The sequence below is a fragment of the Phocoena sinus genome, chromosome 4, assembly GCF_008692025.1.
Source record: "Phocoena sinus isolate mPhoSin1 chromosome 4, mPhoSin1.pri, whole genome shotgun sequence".
NCBI lineage: Eukaryota > Metazoa > Chordata > Mammalia > Artiodactyla > Phocoenidae > Phocoena > Phocoena sinus.
Genome location: NC_045766.1, coordinates 24,301,726 through 24,329,224, shown reverse-complemented (window position 1 = coordinate 24,329,224; position 27,499 = coordinate 24,301,726). Strand labels below are relative to the sequence as shown.

Genomic DNA, 27,499 nt, shown 5'->3' with positions numbered 1-27,499 from the left:
AACTCTTAGGACTTCCTTTCTTCTACTTCACAGATCATCACTCAGGACTCATGTTCTAAGGAAACTGACCACTGGAACATTTATTTGTGGCAGGGATTGCATTCCAACCAGCTGTCTGATTTTATTTCTTAACAAAAAGCCTAGCTACTCAAAATAATGTAAAAACTGTTGGTGGCAATGGTCTCTTGGAGTGTCATGTGATTAGAGCACAGACTGGACTGATATCTCTCATACTCACTCTTCGCTGGGAAAGGAAAGAAGTCATGTGAAAGTGTATGAGTAGGATGAACACTGGCATGGTGCTCTTTCTCACATGACAAAATTTGATAAGAGGAGAGCAGCTATGGAGTAAAGGGATAGCTTCTCAGATTCCTGGCTTCAAGCCGAGAAAATATCACAGACCACCATGGGGAGAAACAACTGAGATGCCCACCCATCTCCCAATCACCTCTGCCTCCTGACTATTGCCTGGTCTTGGACCATCTTAGCACGTCCATTTGGTCATCCATTTGCCTGGTTCCAGAAGGGACTTAAAGTGGTAGCACAGACGCATTTTTAGGAAATATGGGAGCCAGCACGGCAGACCACACCGTGGACTAGCATTTTGGGGTGCCGTGTAGCCATCCACTTAGCTACTATCAAAGGACAGGTTTTCAAAGCTATTTTGGGGGGAGGGGGGTGGCTGAGGGCTCTGAAGCTATTCTCTCTGCTTCCCTATCCTACTCAGTTCAAGATCATGGTGAAATATAGTCCATGGGAGGCCAATCTTAAAAGAATGACTTATACCTTGTTATTTGATACTATTTTCTGTAATTATTAATGTCTTGTATTTATTGTGTGTTAGAACAAAATATTCCTCCTAGGTGATCTTTCCAAAAACCACCAAAATATTATTCTTTTAAACATCAACACATACGTGCTGGGAACAGGCGTGTATGAGGCAGCATAATATGGTTAGAGCCCCACGCTGCAATCAGAATACCTGGGTTTAAATCCCTGGTCTACCTTTTTCTTTTTTTGCGGTGCACGGGCCTCTCACTGTTGTGGCCTCTCCCGTTGCGGAGCACAGGCTCCGGACGCGCAGGCTCAGCAGCCATGGCTCATGGGCCCAGCCGCTCTGCGGCATGTGGGATCTTCCCGGACCAGGGCATGAACGCACGTCCCCTGCATCAGCAGGCGGACTCTCAACCACTGCACCACCAGGGAAGCCCCCTGGTCTACCTTTAACCTGATCTTTAGCATGTGACCTAACCCTTGGTGCCTTTGTTTCGTCAAATGAGGCAATACTAGTACCAACCTCCAAAGGTTATTATGAGGACTAAATTAAATAATTCATATAACCAGATAATATGTTACAGCATTAATAAGTCCTCAGTAAAAATTAATTGTTATTATTAAGCACCAGCTAACTGCGAAGTACTTTAAAACACTGATTTCCATACTTTGATATGTGCATCAGTAAAACACTATTATGTGTACCTAATATATGCCTATTTATTTACAAATGAGATGAAAGTACTATTGTACCAATGTACTGTGTATATTATAAAGCAGTATCAAACTAGAATTTTTTAAAGGATGAAATAAAAATAAAATATAAAAAGCTTTTTCCACACTCAGGTGGATCACCTTGTTTACTTCCTAACATATGTATACCTCAACTTAAGGACCAATAGAATAGTTCATATTTTATTAAAATTTTATTTTTATTTTAACTATTTTTGATGTTTCCTGAAAAATTCTGCTCTTCTCTGAAATCTTACTATATTCTGAGTCTCAGCAGCACCAGTATGTACACGGGCTCTTGGCCTGAGATAGGGATGCTCTTAGAGGCTGTTAGCTTTGTGAGAACATTCAGTCCCACCCTAAGTGATCCCACACTGCCATACTTCAGTACCTAGTTCTGTCGTCTCAAAGCTCCAGCGGGTGTTCTCCTACTGTATCTTAGCTGAGTTGTAAATTAAGATTTATATCGATGATGTTGGATTAATGTCTGTCTCCTCACCAGACTTTAGGCCCCAGGAAAGGAGGAGGGACCAGGTCTGTCTGTGGTCACACTGTATTCCCAGCTGACAGCACATGCGTGCTGGTGCCTGGCACATCACATGGTTGATACTCTGTGGACCCTGGCAAGTGAGTGGGTGATATAATGAAGTATTCTTCTCTGCTTTTCAGTTGCAACTTCTCACTGCTACTGTCCTGTCTTAGTTGTCAGCCATTTTATACCCAAGGATCTATCACAGATTTCTCCTCAGAGTGAAGTACCAGGGCTTTGTGATGGCTTTTTGCTACTCAGAGGGTTGAATTGCTGGCAGTCTCATCTCCAAATAATTAAGTAAGGATAGAGGGAGAGGGAGAAAAGGAGGCTGGGTACAGGAGAGACAAACAGAGGGAGAGAGAAGGAGGGAGGGAGAAAGAGAGATTTCTCATAAGGTTTATAGTCTCAGTAGATAAAACTTAAGCATGGATCTTTCAATTTCTTTCCTCTTTGCTTTATTCCTTCTAAAACATTAAACTGTGGCGAGAGTGCACATTTATCATTGCTGGGCTCCAGTGAGTAGTTATATAAGGTTCCATCCAACTGCATTTCCTGGTTCTTCCCAAAGGTCATTAAGAAGCTCCTCATTAGTAGCTTATACAGCCTGAAGGTAGGATAGGCATCAGTGGCACAGGAAGGGTGGGGACCATCAAGAGAGGTGAGAACCTTAGGGAAGCTGTGCATTTAACTGGCTTGTCTCCTGATGCCATGTGAGCCTGTCTTGTGTTAGGAGTCTCCCAGCTGCTCCTCTCAGATCCATTTTTAATTATAAAGCTAACTAGACATAGTCTGATTTACAGAGTTCTGCCTCAGGTGGAGGTGTTTGAATCGAGAATGTCTACAAATTCAGGTTCTCTTCACTGCTCCTTTTTTGTTTTGTTTTGGTTTTTTGGCCATGCCGCACGGCATGCAGGATATTAGTTCCCCAACCAGGGGTAGAACCCGTGCCTGCTCCAGTGGAAGCACAGAGTCCTAACCACTGGACCACCAGGGAAGTCCCCCCTTCACCATTCTTTCTGACTATTGGGTTCCTAGAGGACTTAGAGGTGGAGTTTAGTGGGATGGTTAAGTGCCCTTGAGATCAACACCTTATGAACGGAAGAGGAAGAAAGCCTGAGAGGGCCAAGGGAGAAGTTAAGCTGTGATGCAGGCCCAACAATTTTGTCTAACTCCCTGGGAAGCTCTGGAGTTAGACTGGCTCTTCAGAGTCATCCGCAGTTGAACTGAGATGGCCTGGACTCTAAAATACCAAATCATTTTGTCTTTGGATGTGGGCTACTCTGGGAAGGGCGGGACTCTGCGTGAGCTGGCTCTTTTCAGTTTTGGCAATCTCTGAAGGGGCTGACAGTATTCTAAGCAGCAGAGGTGACAAAGCCTTCAATGAAGGAAAATCGCTGTGTCTAACACATCGACCCTTGTAGGGGAGAAAAATCTTTCTTCCTGCCTGTCTAGGTTTTTGACTAGGGCCCTTGTAACAGAAGACAGATTAACAAGAGAAAGACAAACAGAAGTTTATTAACGTATTTATTTCATGTATTCCTGGGAGAACTCTAGGGAATGAGTAACCCAAAGAGATGGCTTAGAATTCAGGCTTCAGTACCATCTTTAGCTAAAATAACGAAAAGTGTGTAGGGGAGGCAAGTTTTAGGAAGGTGACCAGGACATGTATGGTAAAGAGGATAAGGTTATTATGCAGATTTAAGTCTGTGCCTTTTTTATTGATAAGTTTCATATGATTTAGAGTCATCCTTCTCTTCCTAGAAGGAAACACCCTTACAAACGGAGGTTTCCTAATGTAAGTTTCCCTTACAAAAGGGTAACTTCTAGTCTGTTTTCAGAGCTTCTCCTGTGTCTGCTGTTTCTCAAAATAATCAGATCAAAATAATTCTAAGGCCAAAAAGGCATATTTTGGGGGGATATAATATATTCTGGTCTCCTATACCTTAAATAGTCTGAGAAGCTTTATATAGGTTATGTGTACAAGAAGAGTACCCAAATGATGAGTTAAAACATAGTTGAAGTAAAATAATGCAGTGGAGTACTGAGAGTCTGTGCTCTGAGAGCTGATTATTTATTAAATATCCAGGAATCTGCAAGCCAGTTGATCAAACATTGGCAACTTGAAATGGGCCGTAGTAGGAGTATTTAGACTACAGAAATTGTCAACTGCTGCAAATCGGGGCTTGTAGGCTTTTTTTACTCCACAGAGATTTACTAGCACACCACTGAATATATGCCTATACCACAGCATTTTTAGGAGAACTGAAAATATCCACACACCACATGTTCATCTCACAAAAAAGTTCTTTCTCACATGGTGATTGTCTTAAAATTTCACTATTAGAGCTTCATATCTTCAGCTTGAACTGACTACCTCTAAGGTGATATAGAGAAATGCGTAAGGTTTATGTCTTTGTCCTTTTGGGCAGCTATAACAAAAATACCATAGCCTGGATGACTTAAACAACAAACATTTATTTCTCACAGTTTTAGAAGGTGGAAAGCCCAAGATCAGGTCACCAGCATATTTGGTATCTGGTGAGAGCTAGCCTTCTGATTCATAGACGGCTATCTTCCTGCTGTGTGTCCTTATGTGATAGAAAGAATGAGAGCTCTCTCAGTTTTCTTTTATAAGGACATCCCATGTATGAGGGCTCTACCCTCACAACCTAATCACCTCCCAAAGGCACCACCTCCTAATACCAACAACTTAGGGGTTGGATTTCAACATATGAATTTTGAAGAGATGCAAATATTCAGTCCATTGCAGTTTTGCAGTTATACCTAGGGCTGAATTCTACCTCTGCCACTCTCAGCATTGAGACTTGGAGAAGTTAACTTCTCATATTTTTCTTTATCTGTAAAACAGGGATCAGTGATACCCACTTTAGCTTTACAAAATAAAGGAGAAAAAGTTATTCAGTGTTAGGTGTGCTGTAAATGTTACTCTGCTTCCTTAACATCAGCCCTTGGCAAGCATGGATTTCATCCTGGGGACAAAGTTTGAAGTAGGCATGTTGAAGGAAGTTTGGTGTTGTTTTTTAATGCATCATTTTTAAGGTGAATGCACTGTTTGAAAAATACATCATTTTCATTTTAAATCAAGATGTATGGTATCATTTTCTGCTGATTTCAGCACCTCCCCCCCACCCAACTTCCCCCAAATCCCTTCAAGCATGCCTGTTATGACTGTGGTCCTTGCTGACTCAGCCCTTTCCTGTCCAGCTTCCCCAGGCCAGTTGCTCCGTGGTGAGGTCTTGTGATGGGGAAGCTGCAAGCACACTTCAAAACTAAGGACCAAAAAGATAATGCAAACTCAGAAAAATTGTAAGGCAAAAAAGAAACTCTGTGGGACTGTGATGCTCCTGTATATTCTGAGGGTTGGAAAGCACAGTTTCTTTGGCCTATAATATAAAAATTGGCCAAGATTAAGATCAATTCCAGATTAGGGGGGAAATCATTCTTGAGGCACAGATTTTCAGTTCTGTTGGATGTCTTTCCTTTTGCAACCCTCCCCTGGGTACTGAGGAATGAATACTCTTGGTGAGATGGGGGACCAGGCCCTTCTCACACACACCTATTATTTTCTCTTCGCCTGCTGATCTGTAGCCAGGGAGTCCCCCTGTCGTGTTAATACCACAGCTAGTGGAGGTAAAGGGGGGTAGGCAACCCACACAGCAAAGGGCACCAGCAGCCAATCCAAGCTATATGTAGGGAGTTAAAAGGTCAGGAGTCTGGGTGTCTAGGGTCGGGAGTAGGAAACCATATCATTTGACTTTCAAACTGGAACTCTTGAGAGCTAAGTGAGGCATGATAAATAATTAGGCCAGGAAAACAGGTATTACCTGGGACTGTTCTGGTCAAACCAGAAGGTATGGTTACCTTAGTAAAGGGTCACAAAGGTAACAGAGGTAAGTTCATATGTCAAGAATCTTATGCAGAAACATAGGAGACTCTCTGCCCATCGGTGTCTAGGTGCTGTGGCAATGATCTGGAAAATGTGGGTGGTCTTTATGTATTTGAAGCTCATGAGGACACATCCAATAGTGGAGTGGATAACCTGGACCCATAGGTGGATGGCAGATGGACTACTTTAGTCAAGAAGGTGGTCCCTGGCGTCATATTACTTGGTTCAAATGCTGCTTACCAGCTGTGTGATGCTGGATGAGATGATTAGTTTTCCTATGCTTCAATTTCCCCATTTGTAAAATGGGATATTCCTAACTATCAATACTTTGTAGGGTCATTGTGAGTTGCAAATGTACATACATGTAAAGCACTTAGAATAGTGCCCGGTTCATGGTAAGTGTTCAAGGTATATTAACTGTTAGTTTTGTTATCTTTATTGTTATCAACAAAGCAATGGACTCACAATCAGAAGCTAAGGTTTGAGTCCAAGTCTTACTACTTACAAGGTGTGACTTTGTGAAAGCCGCGTATCTCTCTGAGCCTTGGTTCCACCTCTGTAAACATGGGGTGTTCACAGTACTTACCTCAAAAGGTTGTTTTAAAGAAAAAATGAGAGTCTATTTATGAAGGCACTTTTAAAACTGTAACAGCCTTATGGAAATGGCAGGGTTTTTTAAAATTATTACTTATTATTGTAATTAATTGACAAGTGATAACTGTAGTAGTCTATAAGTAAGGAAGACAGACCCTGAGCTTCAGCCCTGCCTGAATTATAATGACTGTGCATTCCCTTTTCCATGGTAGTTATTTCCATTTCAGTCTCACTATTATTCCAAGAGGTGATCAGATATCGCCCCTGTGTTTCAGAAACTGAGGCTCTGAAAGCTTATGTGACTTGGTCAAGATTAATCTGTGGCCCAAATGGTCTTAGGACCAAGTCTTCTGACTTTGAGTTCAGTGTTGTTTCCACACCTCCATGTTGCCAAGCTAAATATTTAGAATTATATGAATGTTTTGTTCTCAATTCTCCACTTAAGTTTGCCTGGGTTTATAAACATTACCTACCTCCAATGAAATACCAGTGCTTATATCTGTCATTTTTGCATGTATAATGTTCACAATAGTGTACTTCTAACTTCTAGAATTTTAATTACTTGAAAAGTCAGCATAGTTTTGTGAGAAATCTCACAATTTCTCAATGATAATTTATAATTATTATTACAAATAAAATATATTTACATATATTTTACATATTTTTCTATGTGATTTAAATCAGATGGTCTCTCAAACTTTGCAACTTGCTTTATTTATTTATTATTATACCCTTACCTTTTCCTCAGGCTTTTAAAAGTTTAGGGTAAACAGCCAATTATAAAACTTTAGGAGAAAATATATTTATGACATCAAGATAAGAGAAGATTTTTTTTAAAGAAGTTACCAAAAGCTGAATCAAAGTAAAAATGGAATAAGTTTTACTACATTAAAATGAAAAACTTTTGCATGAAAAGACACCACTGACAAAGTTAAAAAACAATGTTAAAAAGTTTAAGGAAAAACCCACCAGACCTAACAAATGAAGAGGAAATAGGCAATCTACCTGAAAAAGAATTCAGAATAATGATAGTAAGGATGATCCGAAATCTTGGAAGTAGAATGGACAAAATGCAAGAAACAGTTAACAAGGACCTACAAGAACTAAAGATGAAACAAGCAACGATGAACAATGCAATAAATGAAATTAAAATCACTCTAGATAGGATCAATAGCAGAATAACTGAGGCAGAAGAACGGATAAGTGACCTGGAAGATAAAGTAGTGGAAATAACTACTGCAGAGCAGAATAAAGAAAAAAGAATGAAAAGAACTGAGGACAGTCTCAGAGACCTCTAGGACAACATGAAACGCACCAACATTCGAATTATAGGGGTTCCAGGAGAAGAAGAAAGAAAGAAAGGGACTGAGAAAATATTTGAAGAGATTATAGTTGAAAACTTCCCTAATATGGGAAAGGAAATAGTTAATCAAGTCCAGGAAGCACAGAGGGTCCCATACAGGATAAATACAAGGAGAAACACGCCAAGACACATATTAATCAAACTGTCAAAAATTAAATACAAAGAAAGCATATTAAAAGCAGCAAGGGAAAAACAACAAATAACACACAAGGGAATCCCCATAAGGTTAACAGCTGATCTCTCAGCAGAAACCCTACAAGCCAGAAGGGAGTGGCAGGACATACTGAAAGTGCTGAAGGAGAATAGCCTGCAACCAAGACTACTCTACCCAGCAAGGATCTCATTCACATTTGATGGAGAAATTAAAACCTTTACAGACAAGCAAAAGCTGAGAGAGTTCAGCACCACCAAACCAGCTTTACAACAAATGCTAAAGGAACTTCTCTAGACACGAAACACAAGAGAAGGAAATGACCTATAGTAGCGAACCCAAAACAATATATAAAATGGAAATAGGAACATACATATCGATAATTACCTTAAATGTAAATGGACTAAATGCTCCCACCAAAAGACACAGATTGGCTGAATGGATACAAAAACAAGACCCTTATATATGCTGTCTACAAGAGACCCACTTCAGAACTAGAGACACATACAGACTGAAAGTAAGGGGATGGAAAAAGATATTCCATGCAAATGGAAACCAATAGAAAGCTGGAGTAGCAATTCTCATATCAGACAAAATAGACTTTAAAATAAGGACTATTAAAAGGGACAAAGAAGGACACTACATAATGATCAAGGGATCGATCCAAGAAGAAGATATAACAATTGTAAATATTTATGCACCCAACATAGGAGCACCTCAATACATAAGGCAAATACTAACAACCATAAAAGGGGAGATCAACAGTAACACATTCATTGTAGGGGACTTTAACACCCCACTTTCACCCATGGACAGATCATCCAAAATGAAAATAAATAAGGAAACACAAGCTTTAAATGATACATTAAACAAGATGGACTTAATTGATATTTATAGGACACTCCATCCAAAAACAACAGAATACACATTTTTCTCAAGTGCTCATGGAACATTCTCCAGGATAGATCATATCTTGGGTCACAAATCAAGCCTTGGTAAATTTAAGAAAACTGAAATTGTATCAAGTATCTTTTCCGACCACAATGCCATGAGACTAGATATCAATTACAGGAAAAGATCTTTAAAAAATACAAACACATGGAGGCTAAACAATACACTACTTAATAATGAAGTGATCACTGAAGAAATCAAAGAGGAAATCAAAAAATACCTAGAAACAAATGACAATGGAGACACAACGACCCAAAACCTATGGGATGCAGCAAAAGCAGTTCTAAGGGGGAAGTTTATAGCAATACAAGCCCACCTTAAGAAGCAGGAAACATCTCGAATAAACAACCTAACCTTGCACCTCAAGCAATTAGAGAAAGAAGAACAAAAAAACCCCAAAGCTAGCAGAAGGAAAGAAATCATAAAAATCAGATCAGAAATAAATGAAAAAGAAATGAAGGAAACAATAGCAAAGATCAATAAAACTAAAAGCTGGTTCTTTGAGAAGATAAACAAAATAGATAAACCACTAGCCAGACTCATCAAGAAAAAAAGGGAGAAGACTCAAATCAATAGAATTAGAAATGAAAAAGGAGAAGTAACAACTGACACTGCAGAAATAAAAAAAATCATGAGAGATTACTACAAGCAACTCTATGCCAATAAAATGGACAATCTGGAAGAAATGAACAAATTCTTAGAAATGCACAACCTGCCAAGACTGAATCAGGAAGAAATAGAAAATATGAACAGACCAATCACAAGCACTGAAATTGAAACTGTGATTAAAAACCTTCCAACAAACAAAAGCCCAGGACCAGATGGCTTCACAGGTGAATTCTATCAAACGTTTAGAGAAGAGCTAACACCTATCCTTCTCAAACTCTTCCAAAATATAGCAGAGGGAGGAACACTCCCAAATTCCTTCTACGAAGCCACCATCACCTTGATACCAAAACCAGACAAGGATGTCACAAAGAAAGAAAACTACAGGCCAATATCACTGATGAACATAGATGCAAAAATCCTCAACAAAATACTAGCAAACAGAATCCAACAGCACATTAAAAGGATCATACACGGGCTTCCCTGGTGGCGCAGTGGTTGAGAGTCCGCCTGCCGATGCGGGGGGCGCGGGTTCGTGCCCCGGTCTGGGAGGATCCCACGTGCCACGGAGCGGCTGGGCCCGTGAGCCATGGCCGCTGAGCCTGCGCGTCCGGAGCCTGTCCTCCGCGACGGGAGAGGCCACAGCAGTGAGAGGCCCGCGTAACGCGTAAAAAAAAAAAAAAAAAAAAAAAAAAAAGGATCATACACCATGATCAAGTGGGGTTTATTCCAGGAATGCAAGGATTCTTCAATATACGCAAATCTATCAATGTGATAAACCATATTAACAAATTGAAGGAGAAAAACCATATGATCATCTCAATAGATGCAGAGAAAGCTTTCGACAAAATTCAACACCCATTTATGATAAAAACCCTCCAGAAAGTAGGCATAGAGGGAACTTTCCTAAACATAATAAAAGCCATATATGACAAGCCCACAGCAAACATCATCCTCAATGGTGAAAAACTGAAAGCATTTCCACTAAGATCAGGAACAAGACAAGGTTGCCCACTCTCACCACTCTTATTCAACATAGTTTTGGAAGTTTTAGCGACAGCAATCAGAGAAGAAAAGGAAATAAAAGGAATCCAAATCGGAAAAGAAGAAGTAAAGCTGTCACTGTTTGCAGATGACATGATACTATACATAGAGAATCCTAAAGATGCTACCAGAAAACTACTAGAGCTAATCAATGAATTTGGTAAAGTAGCAGGATACAAAATTAATGCACAGAAATCTCTGGCATTCCTATATACTAATGATGAAAAATCTGAAAGTGAAATCAAGAAAACACTCCCATTTACCATTGCAACAAAAAGAATAAAATATCTAGGAATAAACCTACCTAAGGATACGAAAGACCTGTATGCAGAAGATTATAAGACACTGATGAAAGAAATTAACGATGATACAAATAGATGGAGAGATATACCATGTTCTTGGATGGGAAGAATCAACATTGTGAAAATGACTCTACTACCCAAAGCAATCTACAGATTCAATGCAATCCCTATCAAACTACCACTGGCATTTTTCACAGAACTAGAACAAAAAATTTCGCAATTTGTATGGAAACACAAAAGACCCCGAATAGCCAAAACAATCTTGAGAATGAAAAAAGGAGCTGAAGGAATAAGGCTCCCTGACTTCAGACTATATTACAAAGCAACAGTAATCAAGACAGTATGGTACTGGCACAAAAACAGAAAGATAGATCAGTGGAACAGGATAGAAAGCCCAGAGATAAACCCACGCACATATGGACACCTTATCTTTGATAAAGGAGGCAGGAATGTACAGTGGAGAAAGGACAGCCTCTTCAATAAATGGTGCTGGGAAAACTGGACAGGTACATGTAAAAGTATGAGATTAGATCACTCCCTAACACCATACACAAAAATAAGCTCAAAATGGATTAAAGACCTAAATGTAAGGCCAGAAACTATCAAACTCTTAGAAGAAAACATAGGAAGAACACTCTATGACATAAATCACAGCAAGATCCTTTCTGACCCACCTCCTAGAGTAATGGAAATAAAAACAAAAATAAACAAATGGGACCTAATGAAACTTCAAAGCTTTTGCACAGCAAAGGAAACCATAACCAAGACCAAAAGACAACCCTCAGAATGGGAGAAAACATTTGCAAATGAAGCAACTGACAAAGGATTAATCTCCAAAATTTACAAGCAGCTCATGCAGCTCAATAACAAAAAAACAAACAACCCCATCCAAAAATGGGCAGAAGACCTAAATAGACATTTCTCCAAAGAAGATATACAGAATGCCAACAAACACATGAAAGAATGCTCAACATCATTAATCATTAGAGAAATGCAAATCAAAACTACAATGAGATATCATCTCACACCAGTCAGAATGGCCATCATCAAAAAATCTAGAAACAATAAATGCTGGAGAGGGTGTGGAGAAAAGGGGACACTCTTGCACTGCTGGTGGGAATGTGAATTGGTTCAGCCACTGTGGAGAACAGTATGGAGGTTCCTTAAAAAACTACAGATAGAATTACCATATGACCCAGCAATCCCACTACTTGGCATATACCCTGAGAAAACCAAAATTCAAAAAGAGTCATGTACCAAAATGTTCATTGCAGCTCTATTTACAATAGCCAGGACATGGAAACAACCTAAGCGCCCATCATCGGATGAATGGATAAAGAAGATGTGGCACATATACACAATGGAATATTACTCAGCCTTAAAAAGAAATGAAATTGAGCTATTTGTAATGAGATGGATAGACCTAGAGTCTGTCATACAGAGTGAAGTAAGTCAGAAAGAAAAAGACAAATACCGTATGCTAACACATATATACGGAATTTAAGGGAAAAAAATGTCATGAAGAACCTAGGGGTAAGATAGGAATAAAGACGCAGACCTACTGGAGAACGGACTTGAGGGTATGGGGAGGGGGAGGGGTGAGTTTTGATAGGGCGAGAGAGAGTCATGGACATATACACACTAACAAACGTAGTAAGGTAGATAGCTGGGGGGAAGCAGCCGCAAGGCACAGGGATATTAGCTCGGTGCTTTGTGACAGCCTGGAAGGGTGGGATGGGGAGAGTGGGAGGGAGACGCAAGAGGGAAGACATATGGGAACATATGTATATGTATAGCTGATTCACTTTGTTATAAAGCAGAAACTAACACACCATTGTAAAGCAATTATACCCCAATAAAGATGTTTAAAAAAAAATAAAATAAAATAAATTACATTTTTAATTCTTAAAAAAAAAAAAAAAAAAAAAGTTTAAGGGGGTGAGAGAATAGAAGAATGTATTTGAAGTGTAAATAACCAAGACAGAATAGTAATCAGGTTGTGTGAAGAACTAATAAACAAGAAAAAGTCATACTGGGTAAAAGGTATGATCCAAAAAATCACTAAAGTGATGTCACAAAAGACCAATAAACAAGGAAAATATGCTTATTTCATTAGTAATGGGAAATGCAAAGAAAACAGTAATGTGGTAGCAGCTCCTATATATCTTACTGGTAAAAATTAGAAATCTGTCAATACTAAGTGTTGGCTAGAAGGTAGAGAAATACTCCTATACTTTCCTGTGGAGTGTAAATGGTGTAACCACTTTAAAGTTACTTCAACCTACTACGGTTGAAGATTCGTATACCTTATCATCCAGCAGTTCTACTGCTATGTATTTTCCTCTTTTAGAGAAATTTACACATGTATGCAAAGGCTTAGGTACAAGAATATCTATTGCATTATTTTTAGTCATAGTGAAAATAGGAAAATACCTAATTGCCCTAATTCTCTTATCAGAGAAGGGAAAAAACAATCGTGATATATTCATCCAACAGAAGGCTATACAGCAGTTTAAGCAAATAGACAAGATCCGCATGTATTAATGTAGGTAAATTGTAAGAACGCTTCTGAATGTATAAAGCAGTATACAAAAGGCTAGTTATGGCTAAATTTCTGTAAAATTTAAAAATACACAAATAATACTAATTATTTCTATGGATACATGTATATGAAGTACAAGAATACAGTCATGGAAGGAAAACACTTTCTAACTTCAGGGTATTGGTCACTTCTGGGGAAGGGTCTTTAACTCTGACACATCATTTAAAACTTGTTTGAAGCAAAATTAAGAATATAAATATAGTAAAAAGAGAAACAGCTCTGGTTTAGGATTTCAAAGTTCAGTGGTGCCTCTGAGTGATCCTGTGATTTTCCACATGTCCCTTGAACTTTCTGGGGGACAACATTAGGTCAGGGTTTCAAACATTTTTTAGCAGAGGAACACTTCATTCAAAGAAAATCTGAAAATCCTTCACAATGTGTGAAACAGGTGAAATCAAAACTGCTCAGGCAGAACCTGGAGAGCAGAGCCAGGGTGGATGCAGCGCAGTTGTCTCCACTTCCCATCACCACCACTCCCTCCGTGGAGCCCAGGGATTGGCAGAAATCAGTTTGCAGACCCCTAAGTTGGGTGACGTCTAAGGCAGCTTCTCCTGACAGCCTGTGTGTCTGTGGCACTCTGTATTTCTTAAACAACAGCCTACAGGAGGTAAAGCCTATTTCTCTGATGAGTCCCTGCCACATATAAGAGCTCTGTAGGAAACCATCTGGAAAAATGGAAGAATGCTTTTCACTGTGAATAACTATCTCCTAACCTGGCCGTTCCACAGATTTGAATGTCAAGAGCAGGATTTCTCCCCATTTTTAAAAAACAGTAATTCATTATCTTTTTGCTGCTTGTATGGCTTCCTTACCTGCCTAAACTTATATCCTTACCATTCTTTGTCCTGATCTTACTTGCTCTAAGTAAATATTGTTGAATGAATGGATGTCTCCTGGGTTTGGTCCTTTCTTTCCATTCTGTCACAGTCACCTTCATTCACATTGTCATTACCTTGTGCTCATTTTGGTTCTTGACAATGGTTTCCTTTCATCCAGGCTAAACTTGAGGCCCCTTCAAACTAATCTACATGAGACACCTTTTTTTTTAAATGACTTTAATTTATTTTTTAAGTAAGTAATACATTCATGTGGCTTAACGTTCAAAAGGTACAAAAAAGGTAGGTTGGCATCTTGAAGACATTATTCAATATCATTTCTTTTGCCCATCTGATTTTTAACTTGATAGTATTTATTAAAAAAGACTTTTTGTTGTTGCAGTATAGTTGCCCATCTGATTTTATAGCTAGGTGAGACACAGATACAGGAATGAGAAAGACAGAGAGCAAAAGCTAGGTAAAATAATGAGTCTCATTCTGTAAGCTGGCTTGCTCGTCTTTCACCCCAGAATTAGGAAGACTGACCCACCCAGTCACGGATCCAGCTGGACAGCACGAGCCTTCCCTAGGTCTGGGAGGAGCCGGGGGCATCCACTTTGAGCAAGCAGGCCGGTTCCAACACGGAGAGAGAGGGAACTGAGATGCACACACTCAGTTCGTTTACTCCAGCTTACCAATTAGACTAGTCACTCTCTGTTTCCTAGGGAGAGTGAGTGAAAGGTGGGACCAGGGCCAGGAGTGTTAAATCCTGTACAGCGCTCCCCAGCTGGTGTGCTGATGGGTTACAGGTGTGCCATGAGATATCAATCCCTTCATCCTCAGGCTGAGGATGGTCAGAGTCCTAGTCTCATCTTTTCATCCCTGAGTAGTCTCATCAGGACCCTAATTTCCCCACAGTTTACCCCATTGACCCAATATACTCATTTTCTGTGTGTGTGTCATGATGGCAAAAATGCTGGGATGCCCTGCTCTAAGCAGCAGTCCTCTCTGTATCCATAGATATGAAGCCAGGGCAAAGAAAGTTGTCCCTCACTAAGTACATACAGAAAACCCTTCTCCCAACCCCCATACTTCCTGCCACCAAGTTCTCCTCCCTGGCCTCCCCAGAAGCAACTGATTGTGTGTGTATATATATATATATATATATATGTATAACTTATATATATAATATGCAATAGACAATAGTATATATATGCATATATACACACACACATATTTATAATATGCAGGTAAATATTCTACATGTCCTCCTTTTCCACACAAATCATGGAATAGGCCAAATGCTTTAACAAACTACCCTGAAATCTCTATGACTTAACACAATAAAGGTTTATTTCTTGCTTGTGTTCCAATCCAGTGTGGCCTTTGGGCCATGAGGGGACCACTGTAGTCTTCTCCAGGGGCCATTAATCATTCCCAACTTCCTTTAATCTAGTGGTTCTGCCAGTCGCTAGTATTTGGGACCTCTGCCAGATGTTCTACAGGAGCTAACAAAGGCAGAAAGACAGAGAACATGGAAGATTTAGGGGATTTTTAGAGACCAGGGTTGGAAATTATTTATATTACTTCTATCCATATTCAATTGGCCAGACCTTTGTCATATGGCCCCATGTGACTACAAGGAAATGTGGTCTAAGTGTCTGGCCAGGACAAAAAGAAAATGGGGTGTGGTGAGGCCATAGCAGTGTTTGTTACACATGCCAGACAGACTGTTCTACACCTTACTTTTTGAGCTTGACAGCAAATTTTAGAAAGCAACCATATCAGTTCATAGACAGTTTCCTCAGCCTTTCTAACAGTTGCATAGTATTCAGTTTTACAGATTATAGTTGACCCTTGAACAACACAAGTTTGAACTGCGTGGGTCCACTTATATGCAGATGTTTTTCAATAACAAGTACTGCAGTACTAGATGATCTATAGTTGGTTGAATCTGTGGATGCAGAACCATGGATAAGCAGGAACTGCGGAAAGGGAAGAACCTCATATAGAGAGGGCCAACTGTGAGTTATACCCAGTTTCGACTGCATGGAGGGTCAGCACCGCTAACCCCTACCTTGGTCAAGGGTCAGCTGAATATTGTGATTTATTTAACCAGTCAATTTTTCAATCATCCTCAATGCTTTCTTTCTTCCCATTTATTCATCTGCAATGAATACTCTTGCCCTCGTGTCATTCTACACATGTGCAAGCATATCTGCAGGATAAATTCTCAGATGAGGTGTTGCTGAATCAAATGGTATGGATATCTGGGCTTTCCTGGTGGTGCAGTGGTTAAGAATCCACCTGCCAATGCAGGGGACACGGGTTCGAGCCCTGGTCCAGGAAGATCCCACATGCCGCGGAGCAACTAAACCCATGTGCCACAACTGCAGAGCCTGCACTCTAGAGCCTGCGAGCCACAGCTATTGAAGACCGCGCGCCTAGAGACCGTGCTCCGCAACAAGAGAAGCCACCGCAATGAGAAGCCCGCACACCTCAACAAAGAGTAGCCCCCACTCCCTGCAACTAGAGAAAAGCCTGCACGCAGCAACGAAGACCCAGCGCAGCCAAAAATAAATAAATTTCAAAAACAAAGCAAAACAAATGTTATGGATATTTTACATTTTGATACCTTTTGCTAAATTACTCTACTAATAGGTTATACAAATTTATACTCCCAATAGCCATTTTGTTGTTTAATCCTGCTGTGCAAAATATCTCTACTTTCTTCCGTGTTTGAATGAATATAGTTTCAGTTCATTTCCGCTGGGTTAGAGAGGTTAATAGTCTGGGCAGGATGCATAGCCAGGCCTTAACCTCCTCCCACATCACTCAGGAGGTCTACATTTTCTACTTCTGTTCCCCAAGTGCGCCTTGTGCCTCCAATCCTTAACCCATTGCTTCAGCAATTTCTTCCATTTCAATTCAGGTATAGTGAGCCTTTCTTGAGAAACAATCAGTGTCAGGTACCAAGTAGAACACTTTACACCTCTTATTACATCTAATCCTCAAAAGCAAGTCTAGGAAGTAGGCATTTGCATGCCCATATTACAAATGATGAAACTGAGCCTCAGAGAGATTAAGTGGAGTAAGCTTATCTAATTAGTAGGCGGTATATTTTCATCAGATATTCTGAATTTGTTCTCCGTTCTCCCCCTCTGGTGCTTTTCATACCAAAACTTAGGGCAGAGGAAAGGAAACACACACCCTTGAGTTGTCTCTATGTATATCCCAAAGCTGTCTCCCCCGAGCAAGCCAAGTTTTCTTTGAATTCTCATATTTACATTAAAAATGCATACAGGTTTTGATTTTCACTTTTAAATATATCTGCATTTTAAAAATATTTAAAATATTTCAAACTGCTTGCTATCAAGTATAACTGAAACTCCAGGAAGCTGCCAGTTTCCCTTGTGGCTTGGTGAACCCTGGCCCACTGCTTCCAGGGCAGACAAAAGAGCATGGTTCTGTATGTTGGTGCCCCATGGAGAGGCTCCTACCCATCCTTCAAAACCCAGCTCATATGCTGCTTCAATATCAAGCCTCCCTGCAGGGTTAGCAAGCCCAGAGTGGTGTCTCTGTCCTAGAGAACCATGAACTACAATGTAACCCTGTGCCTTGTACTGAAACTACACAGCGTCTTTCTTTTGACTATAACCTTCATGGATTCAGTCCATCTATCATATATATTCAAGAACTTTGCAACAGAGAAGAGGCTTGTTAGATTTCTAATGAACAAAGCGTTGAAGATAAGTGAATGCATTATTGTGTTAACCACTTTTACTTTTCCAAAGGAATTGGGAATTGCCAAAATAATGAAAGCCTACTTCTGAGTCCCAACTTCTCTTAAACACTCCTAAGTCTTGCTTTAAGTAGTTATATTAGCCTGGTTCTCCCTTGGAAAGCACACATTTAGCTTGCCCATGCAGATACACCCAATTCCCAGCAATATCCCTGACACATTCATTGACACTGGGCATGCCATTCATTTCTTCTCCTGTCTCTGGAAAAAGGGGATAATTGCATTTGCCAGTTACCACTCAGGAATGCTGTCAGAGTTGATGAAATTATGTTTTTAAAAGGCCTCTTTGGGAGTAATATGCCACATAAATCACAGTCCCCTACTAAAGTGGTTCTTTTAGTGCTTATTTATTTAGTAGTTGCTAGAACACTGATATTTCTTCCTAGATAGTTCATATTGAGTTGCTGGATGCCTTAATACTCAGGACCAAACAGAATTTTTTTTTTTTTAATTTATTTTTGGGTGTTTTGGGTCTTCATTTCTGTGCGAGGGCTTTCTCTAGTTGTGGCAAGTGGGGGCCACTCTTCATCGCCGTGTGCAGGCCTCTCATTATCACGGCCTCTCTCGTTGCGGAGGACAGGCTCCAGATGCGCAGGCTCAGTAGTTGTGGCTCACGTGCCTAGTTGCTCCGCGGCATGTGGGATCTTCCCAGACCAGGGCCCAAACCCGTGTCCCCTGCATTGGCAGGCAGATTCTCAACCACTGTGCCACCAGGGAAGCCCCAAACAGAATTTTTGTATCTATAACCTTCTGATGAGAATTAAACTTGGTACCTTTGCTTTCTGCTTTTGGAAGTTTTCAAGTTGATTATCTCTATCAACATGTCCAGGCCATTCCTAGCTGAATACCAGTGCGTATTTGAGTTAATAGGTAAAACTACTGCATCCTTGTAGTAGTTGAAAATATTGGTATTTTTCTGTCTCATATTATCTAGTATTTTAAGAATTGAATCTCAGTATTTAAAAATCTCACAGTTTTCATGAAGCATCCATAATTCTACCACCTGAGTCTCAGGTCAGTTGCTCCAAATTAGCCATTCCTTATATGGGATGATAAACCATCTAAGAATTGAATGGTCTGAATTTTTAAATTCTAGTAACTGTCTATAAATGTACTGTTCAACAGTTAATAGCCACAGGAAAAAAAAAAAATTTCAGTCCCCAGTTCCAGTAGCTTGCAATTCAATTGCTCAATAGATCATGTGACCCATGGCTCCTGTATTGGGCAGGACAGTAGTAGAACATTTTCACATCACAGAAAGTCCTACTGGACAGTGCTGGTCTATAAAATTTGTATCTTAAGACTAATGTATTTAGCTGGAAGATTTTTAACTTTCTGCTCTTCCCTTTCACACCTGTCTTAGGTTTTTTTCCTCCCTCATACTATAATGAAAAATTTTAATTGTTTGGGCCTTAAAAACAGTCTCACCTCCAAGGCCACGATTTGAACACAAAGTCTGAGGAAAATGACATGTGGAATCGCCATCTGGAGGTTGGTGCAGCGGCAGATCCAGCCATTTCTGAGAAATTGTCTGGGTTTGGAGTTACTCCCAGAACTCTGATTTAGCAGTTCCTAAGCTTATAGCAAGTCTGAAAGGAACACAAATCTGTTTTGTATATACAAATAAATCCTCGTACGCTGCATGCCATTCTCAGCCTGCCAGTTTCATCTGGCTGCTCCAGAAAATATAATTCAATAACACGTTAGTTAACCTGCATGCAGGGAATGGGGCATTCTGATTATTGAAATGTTCTGGTTGAGTGATTAACCTGATTTTTGCAGAAAAACTGCCGAGGCGAGGGATTTTTCTGTCCAAGATGTTGTGCCACTGTAATTCTCTCTTCCAGATGATCACGGCTGCATTGCTTCTCTCCTCCAGAACTCAGAAATACATCTCTTTGCTAAAAACTTTCAAATATGCAGTTGATACACTCTCAAAGAGGCCTCAAAAATAGATCAATAATGGTGTTTCAGATAATCTTAGAAAAAAGAGTAAACTTAGAAGGAAAAGTAATATCTTTGCCCAAATGTTACACAGTTGTAACACTCAAGAGTTCCTAACAATAGGGCAACTTCTTCAAATAGTATAACTTCAAAATATTAATTCAGATATTTCATTTTCTTTAGTAATAAATACTTAAAGGTGCTTATTAGATGTTAGGCAATGCTGCAAGGGCTTTGTAAGTATTAATTCATTTAATTTTTATAACCACCTTAAAATTAGGTACCAGATTATTGTATTCATTTTCAAGATGAAGAAACTGGCACAGAGAGTTGGGGATGGGCCAAGCTGATCTATCTGAATGCTCACTGGTATAAGAAGTTGTAGCATCAATGAGGGAATAACTAGGTTTATGAGAGGGTGCCCAGCTGAGTTAGGTGGCTCCTACTTCCCCCCTTTCCAAATATTAGAAATATTTGGAAATATTTCTTTCCAAATATTAGAAGAGTAGAGGGGCCAGTATGCAGAAAAGCGAAGAGGGACTCTGGCAATGCTCAATTAGGCCCCAAGTAAAAAATGGGAGTTAAGAAAGGCTTTTCTTAATTTTTACTTAAGTAATTCTTACCTGTAATGTGTAAGGTTGTTAGGGATATATATAATTCATTCCATTTTAATAGATTTGTCTCTCAAAGGCAATTATTTTTTTTTCCAATTTAGCAAATATATATTGAGCAATGGGCTAGCACTGGGAGGGATGAAAGCAACACAGAATTGACTAAGACATCATTGTGATCCTTGATGGCTTCCCAATTTAACTGGGAAAACAGTCAAACGGAAACCAATAATCGTGTAAAATATGTTATGAAACACATATGCTTCAAGGGAGGGTACAAAGTGCTGAAAGAGCATAGAAGAAAGAATTGTCAGTTTTGACTTGGGAAATCAAAGCATGTTTCAGAGAAGCGTAGCTTTTGAGATCCAGTTTCAGAGATGAGTAAGAATTCAGGCAAAAAGGGGGAGGAAATTAGAAAGTATAGTTGTGAAACCCATACATCTCAAAGATTTTGACAAGTGCTGTAATGGTAAGAAGGCTTAGTGGTGAAATAATGAATGGCAGTGAGTGTGTGTGTGTGTGTGTGTGTGAGAGAGAGAGAGAGAGAGAGAGAGAGAGAGAGAGGGAGAGAGAGAGATTGAGAGAGAGGGCAAGTGTGGAAGAAGAGAATGAGCCTAAGGAAGGTTTTAAAGATTAAATGAGTTAACATTTTCAGACTACCCAGCAAATAGCAGATATTGGATTCAAGAATTTCTCCATCTCATTTCATTGCATTTCACACCAAGGAATTTTTTGCCAAGTTTATTTTAACATTTAAGTAAAAGCCAATAAACAAATACTAGAAAAATCCAGTTTCACTTTCAAATGTGTTTTTCCAGAGTCCAGAAAATATTTTGAACTTCAGAGTGGGATAAAGTGGGAAAAGTAAGACTAAATTTCTAAAAATGTTTTATTTGGGAAAACCTTAGATAAATCCTTGTCAGAGCTAAAATGTTGGAACACTACCAATCTCCTCAACCAGAAAAAAATAAAATAGAATAAAAACATTGAAAATATGAGGAATGAATAACTAATCAAAGTAAAAGGAAAAGGTTTTCTTTGCCTAGAGAGGTTTCATTGAGGTTTTTTTGATGTTCTTATTAGCTACAGAATAAAGTTTTACATTTAAAATATTACTTTATAGTTGTGTTCAATTATGAATTTCTAAGTTTCCATTTTCTCTTATTTTCATCTTTGCTAATTTAATAAGTTATTATGCCTCAGACAACCTTAGCAAGGGTGACTATAACAATTTTTTTAAACTTATTTTTAGTAGTCCAAAGGAGCATCTTCTTAACTATACTTTTTTCTTTTCTGGCAGATGACATTTGATCCAGAAATCTTCTTCAATGTTTTACTGCCGCCAATTATATTTCATGCCGGATATAGCCTAAAGAAGGTAAATGTACAGTGATTGTTTTCTTCTTTTATCATTAAGTAGAGTATTTTGCCAGCACTAATGAAAAAAATTAGTTTATTTTATGGGTTTGCCTATTTGGTAAGAATATCATTGTCTTAGATCATATGTGATACAGATTCAAATCTGACATGCTTAGAATTCTTCTAAATCCTGCTATGTCCAGTATACTAACCCATAGCCACATGCCATTGAAATGTGACTAGTCTGAATGGTGTGCTTTTTCTTTTTTGGTTTTTTTTTTAACTTTTATTTACTTTTTTATTTTTTAATATTTGGGGAGTTTTAATCAGTCGTTTTTCTACAGTTATCATAGTTTATTTTATTTTATTTATTTATTTTTGGCTGCGTTGGGTCTTCATTGCTGTGCGCGGGCTTTCTCTAGCTGTGCAGAGCAGGAGCTACTCTTTATTGAGGTGCACGGGCTTCTCATTGCGGTGGCCTCTTGTTGTGGAGCACGGGCTCTAGGCACGCGGGCTTCAGTAGTTATGGTGCTCGGACTCAGTAGTTGTGGCACCCGGGCTTAGTTGCTCCGTGGCATGTGGAATCTTCCCAGACCAGGGCTCGAACCCATGTCCCCTGCATTGGCAAGCTGATTCTTAACCTCTGCACCACCAGGGAAGCCCCTGAAGACGTGCTTTAAGTGTACAATATGCACTGGATTTTACAGACTCAGTATCAAAAAGTAATGTAAATTATTTCAATAATGTTTTATATTGATTTCATACAGAAATGATAATGTTTGAATAAATTGGGTTAAATAAAACATTTTATTATCAACATTCATTTTACTTTTTTTTTTTTTTTTTTTTTTGCGGTATGCGGGCCTCTCACTGCTGTGGCCTCTCCTGTTGCGGAGCACAGGCTCCGGACGCGCAGGCTCAGTGGCCATGGCTCACGAGCCCAGCTGCTCCGCGGCATGTGGGATCTTCCCGGACCGGGGCACGAACCCATGTCCCCTGCATCGGCAGGCGGACTCTCAACCACTGCGCCACCAGGGAAGCCCTCATTTTACTTTTTAAAAACTTATTTTAATGTGGCTACTAGAAAAATTTTAAATGACATATATGGGTTACATTATATTTCTACTGGGCAATATTATTCTAGATGATTATAACCAAAGAGTTTGCTGTTAATTACATTGGGTTTACCCATCACCCATTGGGTGAAAACTTAAGATTGTTTTGCTAATACTCAGCTGTTGATGCTGATAGAGACAAAGTCTGGTTTTGCAGTTTCTACGCACTTGCAAAACATTACTTAGGTGCAGCCTGAATGCTCACATTTCCTAAATTAGTAATTCACATAAAAGTTTAGGTGCTAGCATCCCAAGTGCTGCAGAGTGAGGTTCTGGCCTGAATGAGTTTTGAGATGCAGAGGTAGTGCAGTTGCTTTTCTGCTGCCCACCACCCACTCCAGAGATTCCTAGGGCTCTCCTCCTTTGGCCTGTGGGCTCCAGCAGCCTTTGCTTTTTCAGCACAGACCTGATTTTCTTGTGTACTCCAGGCTCCCTCTTTCTGTCAGTTCTGGCTACTCAGATGCCACTTACAGAACGGGAAGGGAGTTTTCCCAAGCAAGCATTTGAAAAGATTTAGAAAGCTAGACTTATTCCAGTCATCCTTCCTCATCCCCAGCCCTAAGACTAGGTATCATTTTGTGTGATTCATTAGAATAAATTCACTAGAATAAATTAAGGTTTTGTTTCATCACATTCAGAAGAACTGTAAATCAGAGATCCAATAAAAGTCAAAAGACAAATCTTTTTTTTTTTTTTTTTTTTTTTGCGGTACACGGGCCTCTCACTGCTGTTGCCTCTCCCGTTGCAGAGCACAGGCTCCGGACACGCAGGCTCAGTGGCCGTGGCTCACGGGCCCAGCCGCTCTGCGGCATATCGGACCGGGACATGAACCCGTGTCCCCTGCATCGGTAGGCGGACTCTCAACTACTGCGCCACCAGGGAAGCCCAACTTAAATCTTTTAGAATAGTATATTTAAAGTGCTAAAGGGGTTTCAGTGACAACAAAACTTCTGAAAAACTCTGTCTTCCTTTAATCATCCCAGAATCCTGCATGGCCATTGCTCCAGTCCCTTCCCTCTCTCTCAGGTCCAGCCAGTTCTGGCAGTAGTTTCTCTCATCTCTACCCTGTCACCTTCCAGGTGTATTTTTTCCCCTGTTTTTTGGAAACCTCTGTCCTTTTCTGTGTAAATCAGTTAAGCCTTATTTGTACAATAGGGCCAGGAACTGATGCTCCAAAAACAAAATTTGCCTAAACAGTGAGGGAAGGGTGGGGCAATTTATTGCATTTATTTTTATTTCCTGTTAACACTAAGAAAAAAAATGCTGACGTACTATATAAAATGTATCTTTTTCTCCCCAGAGACACTTTTTTCAGAACTTAGGATCTATTTTAACATATGCCTTCTTGGGAACTGCCATCTCCTGTATCGTCATAGGGTAAGTGACATTCGGAGCTCAAGTTCCAGAAGGCTGTAGGGCCGGTGCTCTCGAAATGTGGGAGGAATCTCACATTTCCTGGACTCACACTGACTGGGTGAATTGTCTATTTTTTTCAGTATATCACCTCTTTACACATTTTTCTGACTCAATTCCAAGGCTTGCATGTCTTCTGACAAACACAAGTCTTCAAATCAAAGCAAACTAGAATTAGACTGTTGGATTTTCTCTGTGAGTTTTGAACGTCTGACTTAGGGAATGTGGATAATTTGGTTTGAGTTATGTGACGCACGTTGACTTTTTTGGCTTAAATAATGCAGATACGCACATTGCATTCGTTTTCCTTCTTCTTGGCAGAACCTTACCTGTGTATAGTTGATAGGAGTAAAATAGTAGCTATACGTTAAGGGTTTTCTTTCTAAGGGAAAGTTTACAAGAGAGCAGTCTGAGACAGACATCTCTAAATATTAGCAGAGTTGTTTACTGCTGGGATACACTGTAGGACGCAGACTTGTTTTTTCCTCATTATATTTTATTGGTTCTGCTGCTAAGCCCCAAGTCTAACTATACAGACTCTGGCTTGCAGCTCATCATAAAACAAAATGTGGCACAAAATAGTGAAGCCAATCCAGTTCACTCATAATCCTATCCAATACGTTAAATCTCCACTGCAGAAAACATGTACAGCTGCTATGACTACAATGGCATGGATGTCTTAAATTGTCGATACAGCCAGTTCTACCCTGGAATTTTACTGCATACAGCTGTTACATCCCTAACACAAGAAACTGAGGCTAAAAACACACATTAGTCACTCATCCAGCCTTTTCCTTACAAAATATTTAGTGTGTGTCACTGGAAGGCTAAGGAGCTCTCAATACTTGGACTTAAAAGTGGGGAGCGGGGGGGTGGGGTATTTTGAATCTCTGTTAAATTTTTATTGATTCAAGCCTAGAACAACTCAGGCTACATTATATGAAAATGTCCAGCATGGTTAAGGCAGTGAGGAAGCTGAAGATTTTAGCACCTGAAGGTGGAGGCTTGCAGAGATGTAGACTGGGGAGCCTTATAAAATCTGGACAACTAAGAGATCTATCAACTGTTTGTGATTGAGAGTCACAGTGGATTTGATCTTTCTCAAAGCTTGTTCAAGGGGGGCGCTTCTCTGTTCTGTGGGTATGCTATAGCTAAATATCCAAATTTCAAAGCTGGCAAGGGCCTCAGAGATCTGTGTAATTAAAACCCCTCCTTCTGAAGATGGAGGAATGTAACATCTTGAAAGGCTAATTAACTGTTTCAGTCTCACCATCTATGAGAAGTAGGACCTTGGTCAGGACAAAATTCAGAACTTCTTCTCTTGATCCAGTAGCTCTTTCCATCACCCACCTCTTCATTTAGCAATTTATCTTGAATTTCTATACATACCTAATATTATTCCTATACATTGACACAAGACTCTGAGATGTGTGGACTCTACAAATGATTGATTATCAGTTTATAGCAAGATTGATCTTTAGCAGTTCTATAATATGGAAATCTGAGATTTACAGTAGATGCAAATTCTAAACTTGTGGACAATGCTGTCAAATTATGGCATAATCAGTTTCATTATTATTCTGTTTCCTTTGCATAACTGATTTTAAGTATATGTAAGTGTATGCATTGATATAATACACTTTACTATTATTAAAAATCTATACATCTAATTTTAAAGCACAATAATGTATAGTGTGTGTGTGTGTGTGTGTGTGTGTGTATGCTTGCACTTACGCATTGTATATAATTGACTTGTTCTTAAAATTTTCAATTCAAGAGATCTAGTGATATGTATTTACTGGAGTTGAGAAACTCTTCTAATTGATTTTTAAAGCTGTGATCAATAATTTATAATGAAAAGTGATTTGAATAAAAAGTACAGCCCTGGCAAAACTTTTAGAACCATGTTCCTTGTTTGAACAACAAAAACTTGTAGGGTGCCTTCCTAATGTGGGTCATTAGGTTAAAGTGCAGAAGGGTCAGATAGTTTAAAGGTTTTAGGATCTTATCCAGCAAGGTAAGGGAAACCCTTGAAGAGCTTTAGCTTGAACGTGACAAGGTCAGATTTATCCTTTAGGAAGGACATTCTGGTGGCCATGTGAAGTGGGAAAAAGGCAGCAAGGGGACCATTTTAGAGGCAATTTCCAGGCTAGGTTGGAAGTGATGAGGACCTAGTCTTAGGCAGTGGCAGTAAAGGTGGACATGGAGCTATCAACTTGTGGAAATCTTGAGAGAATGAGGTCATCCGGGGAAAGTATGTGGAGTGAGAAAGGAAGGTACTTATACAACAGCACTAGTTGAAGAAAGGAAGAGGTGCCCACAAAGAACTAAGTACTGGGCCCAAGAAACAGGAAGCAAACCAGCAGGGAATGTATCTGGAAGTTAAAGGAAAAGGTAGATGGAGGGTGGACAGTGTCTAACACAGGAGAGGTCAAGTGGGATAGGCATAGGTCCATTGGATTCAACCCCTAGGAAATGATGGGCGACTCCACACTTATGCTATGGGCAGAAATAGAGGAAGAGTATTGGTAGGTTCAATTGTTTGGGGTACTGTACAATGAGAAATAATCATTTATTTTGATGCTGTTCTCCAGATACAATCAGAAATTTTGAAAGAAAGGCACACACTTAAATTCAGACTGAACAGACACTTTCATAATTTGGTGACTCCTGTTGTGAGTCACTCAGACTTACACTTAAGTCTTAGAAAATGACCAGTTATATTTTCTGATAAATTAATGGTGGTAAGAACAACACAACAAACATTTATTCAGTGCTTAATATGTACCATGCCCTTTTTAAAAGTACTTTACATGGATTATTTCATTTAATCCTCCAAATAATCCTATTAAGTAGATAATGTTATTATCCTCACTTAACAG

The 27,499-nt window shown here is 39.5% G+C and overlaps 1 protein-coding gene across 1 annotated transcript in view; it reads left to right on the top strand.

Annotated features, from left to right (window-relative positions):
• SLC9A9 (solute carrier family 9 member A9) overlaps nt 1–27,499 on the top strand; it is a 569,241-nt gene that overhangs the window by 32,720 nt on the left and 509,022 nt on the right. Inside the window, exons 3-4 of the mRNA XM_032631496.1 lie at nt 22,031–22,108; nt 24,505–24,581. Of these exons, the coding sequence (XP_032487387.1) occupies nt 22,031–22,108; nt 24,505–24,581 (155 nt within the window). The remainder of the gene's footprint in view (nt 1–22,030; nt 22,109–24,504; nt 24,582–27,499) is intronic.